Source organism: Anabas testudineus, chromosome 2, assembly GCF_900324465.2.
Source record: "Anabas testudineus chromosome 2, fAnaTes1.2, whole genome shotgun sequence".
NCBI classification, from domain to species: Eukaryota; Metazoa; Chordata; class Actinopteri; order Anabantiformes; family Anabantidae; genus Anabas; species Anabas testudineus.
This window is the reverse complement of record NC_046611.1, coordinates 20,751,311-20,755,442: the sequence shown is the minus strand read 5'-3', so window position 1 is coordinate 20,755,442 and position 4,132 is coordinate 20,751,311. Positions and strand designations below refer to the sequence as shown.

At 40.2% G+C, this 4,132-nt stretch overlaps 1 protein-coding gene across 1 annotated transcript in view; it reads right to left on the bottom strand.

The window, feature by feature from the left end:
- kif9 (kinesin family member 9) overlaps positions 1 to 3,396 on the bottom strand; it is a 12,372-nt gene extending 8,976 nt beyond the window's left edge. Inside the window, exons 1-8 of the mRNA XM_026361851.1 lie at positions 3,357 to 3,396; positions 3,088 to 3,266; positions 2,368 to 2,539; positions 1,375 to 1,481; positions 1,071 to 1,301; positions 552 to 635; positions 348 to 440; positions 1 to 115 (exon numbers count right to left, since the gene is read on the bottom strand). The exon at positions 1 to 115 is cut by the window's left edge and continues 33 nt beyond it. Coding sequence (XP_026217636.1) covers positions 1 to 115; positions 348 to 440; positions 552 to 635; positions 1,071 to 1,301; positions 1,375 to 1,481; positions 2,368 to 2,539; positions 3,088 to 3,234 — 949 coding nt within the window. The 5' untranslated portion in view covers positions 3,235 to 3,266; positions 3,357 to 3,396. The remainder of the gene's footprint in view (positions 116 to 347; positions 441 to 551; positions 636 to 1,070; positions 1,302 to 1,374; positions 1,482 to 2,367; positions 2,540 to 3,087; positions 3,267 to 3,356) is intronic.
- Positions 3,397 to 4,132: the final 736 nt, after the last annotated feature.

Below are 4,132 nucleotides of genomic sequence, written 5' to 3'. Positions count from 1 at the left end.
TCTGTCTGAAGGGAACATGGTCTCTGCGATGGTCTGCCAGAGCCAGGATGGCTTGCTCCAGGAACGACAAGGACTTGTTGATGTATGTTGCTTCTTTTAAAATTTGACCCTCTGACTGGATGTATGGTAACATGAAATGAAGTGGGGGATTAATAAAAGTTATGTTACAAATCACAAAGAAACTATATTCTTTTTTCCCCACTTTACCTTATAAAAATTCAACTGGACAAATCTGAAAAATTTGAAACCAAATGGGTGATTCTAACATCCCACCTTGACATTACTTTTTTTGAAAGGTCTAACACAATCTAACATTTCCAGTTTTACAGTGGCATTCTCAAACTCACCCCAGTCTTTCCCAGCCTCTCAGATCCAGCTAAGTCCACCAGGTTTAGCTTGGATGCAATATACTTGGCATCAGACAAAATCTGTGAGCGAGACTGATCAAGAAAGACATTTCTACTAATTGCAATATGCAGAAAATTTGTGTGTTTCAGCACCAACAAGACAGTTATTAATTAGGTAAATCATGAATATAACTAGAATCAGACCTCTATATGTAGAGTGAATATACAGTGAGACCTAGATGAGTTCCTGTTCATGGCATGAGATCCAATAATGCGATTCATCTCACCCTAATAAGACAAAACAAACAGTTTTGTCAAAGTTTCATTAATTCAGTCATTAAATTGTGGACAATAAAGAGTTCTCACCATAGTCAACCATTGCTGTGAAACCATAGAGAAAAACAATAGAAAACCTTATTTCACACTAAAAATTTTACTAAAAATTGTTTAATTGGGGCAAAATAACCATTCAATACAAATCTAAAATACTGATTTTAAATTGGATTCAAAGTAAGACTTTAGGTCCTTTCAAAATTCCTGATGATCTCTTATATAATATAACATTATGACATAAATATAGCTTTGGATTAACAGTTTAAACCAATAAAATATTTTTATTGTGTGTTAGCTGTCCATATAAACTTAAAAAATAAAAACTAATTTGTTGTTTTTAGGAGAAAAAAAAATCCTTAAAGACAGATATTTTCACAGCTCTAAAACCACCTCAAACAGCAGGCTCAGTGCCGCCTCCTCACTGTGAACTGGGTGAAGAGACAGATCTCTGATGAACACTCCCCTGCCCGGCTCTTCCATCACCACCATACCCCGGGGAGGACGTTGAGGTGAGTCCTGCAGCGGTGACAGCAAGTCCACCAGGGTCTCATTGTAGATCTCCAGGTAAGACAGATGCACTGAGATGGAGTGTTCAGTCCTCTTCTCAACCTCCCGAAACACCTGAATACCATGTTAGAGAAATTCCTATATTTAAGCAGTTGGGAGGTTTAAACATTTGCACAAAACAAGTTACCTCCTGGAGGGCTCGTGGAATGATTCCTCTTTGCTTGTATGATTCTGTAGATCCTGTCATAGTATAGGTTTTTCCAGCACCTGTCTGCCCGAAACACATAACAGTACCTGAAAGATACACAACAGAACACTGTAAACAAGACTATTAATTTATTTCTTGTAACACCAGGATTGGCAGATTCGCCACTGGCGCCCTGTGCTCTTGACGTATGACAGCAGGTTCACACCGAGCACATGTGACAGACGTGACAGAGTCTGGAGACGCCGTGGAGAATGTTCTGCTGCCTGCTACATCCTCCAGCATGACCGGTTTGGTGGTGGGTCAATGACCTGGGAAGTCAGTGGTCTGGAAAGGCATTTCCTTTGAGGGCTGCACCTCTATGTGCTAGCCAGAGGTGCCCTGACTGTCTTTAGGTAGCCGGACGAGATCCTTAGACCCACTATAAGATCATATGCTGGTGCAGTGGGCCCTGCGTTCCTTCTGATGCATAACAATGCTAGGCACATGGAGGCCACAAACACTACTGAGCCTCATTTTGAATTGTCTTGAGAAATTTCCACAGAAGTTGGATCAGTCTGTGATCTGAATTTTCCACTTCTATTTTAAGAGAGATTCTGAATTCAAATGTCCATGGGATACTGATTTTGATTTCCATTAATCATTCTCAAGTTATTTTGTTCTCCACACACTCTACTATGTAATGAATAAAGATTTTCAACTGGAAGATTCATCAAGAACTAGGATGTGTTGTTTAAGTGTTCCCATTATTATTTGAGCAGTGTACAAAATTCAACAAAAAGAAACACAATGAGTAAAAGAGACACAAATTGTAGCAAAAACACCAGACACCAGACAGTATAACAGTCACCTATGTAATCCTGAAAGTTAAATCTAGTAACTCTCCAGACCCTTTTATTCTATCATCCAGAAAATGAAGGCTTTTAGTGGCTAAAGGCACGTACACTTATCTGGTTTTACAGTAAACAGATTTACCGTTATAGCCATCTAGTGCTCCCTGTACCACCGGCTGACACACGCGGGCATACACCTCCTCTTGGGACACATCCTGCAGGACCCCTTCCAGTCGAAATGACCAGGAGCTTAGCTGCCCTTTTTTGGAGTCCTGGAGTTTCCTTGAGTCTTTTCTGTGGTAGATGTTTACCGTCTGTAGGTCAAAATAGAAACAAACATTTTCAACCACACAAACACATTACCTGAAATTACACCACTGGGTGCCCATTGTGCTGCGATTGCCATCAACACTATAAAGTCATATTGAGTGTCTACAAATGCTATTTGAATTACAACCTGAAAGGGCAAATGCTGCCTTTATTTTTAATACAAGCTAAATAATATTAGAAGATAAGTCTGGTTAAGGTGTCAGCATGTCCCTTACTGATGTGGATGTGGTCTGTCCAGTGGAGTAGCCACTTATGACTGTAAAAGATATTTATCTGCAAACTGAAACTACATTTACGGAAAACGCTCTACTGTACTGTCACTGAACCTAAACACTGAACATATGTCCTAAAGTATCGGTGGAATGCATTTAGCTAGCTTTAGCGTTAGCGTCAGCTAACGTGAAAACGACCAAAGATTAACGTTCATTTCCAACCTCCATAGAAAACATCCGGTCGTATCCAGTTTTAACACCGAATCAACTAATAGGCTGTCATTTTAATGGTTGTGGTGTTAAAGTGAGATTTAAGTCACCTGCCCGTCAGGAAGACATTCAATGAGACCATGAGCAAAGTTGGCGGTGGGTCTGATGCGGACAAACACCGACACCTCCCTGCGCTGAGCCGTGTCAGCTCCGTCTGAAACACACCGCGGCACGGTGGACGTCTTCGAACATTTCATCTTGTGTCCGACTGTTCAAACGCTGACTCTACCTGAACAACGGGGACGTGAGGGTTTCAGTGGAGAACTGGTCGTGTTAGCAGACTTTATCGGCTCCACTCCATCTTTTCTGTTCAGTTTACCTTTCCGATTTCCATTCAGCTCCATGGCAACGACCGCGACCGCGCGCACCACAGGTGGCAAAGCGCGCTCACGTGGTTCCTCCTTAAACAGGTACGTGGATCAAAGGTCACCAGAGGTGGAAGGTCACTGAGCGCATTACTTCTCTACTTAAATACACGCTGACAACGTTACTTCAGTGCAGGTTCTGTTTTATAATTTTTATTGTTGGCCCACTTTGAAGCAGCTGAGTTTTCATACATAAGTGAATGGATTACCTCTGAAGCCAAAGGACATGTGCGAGACATCAACTGGCTATTAAGATTATAGATATAAAATTATCATCATGCACAAAAGGCAAAAATGAACCACAAAGTGACACAGAAGGACTAAGAAAGAAAAATATTAGCAAAAATGAGTTGTAAGAGACACTGACAAATTGACCTCTAAGAGATCAGACTAAACGGAGAGAAACAAAGACAGAAAACAGCTGCTGACAAACTGCCCTCGAAAAGAAACACAATTATTAAATTACAAAATTATTACTTAAAATAGCTAATAGACACAGAAGGATCACTATCAAACTCACATCGACTTAGGAAGCAAAAAAGAATAATACAAAGACTAGAAATTACTACAAATTATGGTCTATAAAGACACATAAAAGTACTATAAATAGAGATACAATAGAGATAAATACACTGCTCAAAAAAAAAATAAATAAAGGGAACACATAATCATTTCGATGTAAGTCCAACACCATCACACTTCTGGGATATCAACCTGTCCATTTAGGAAG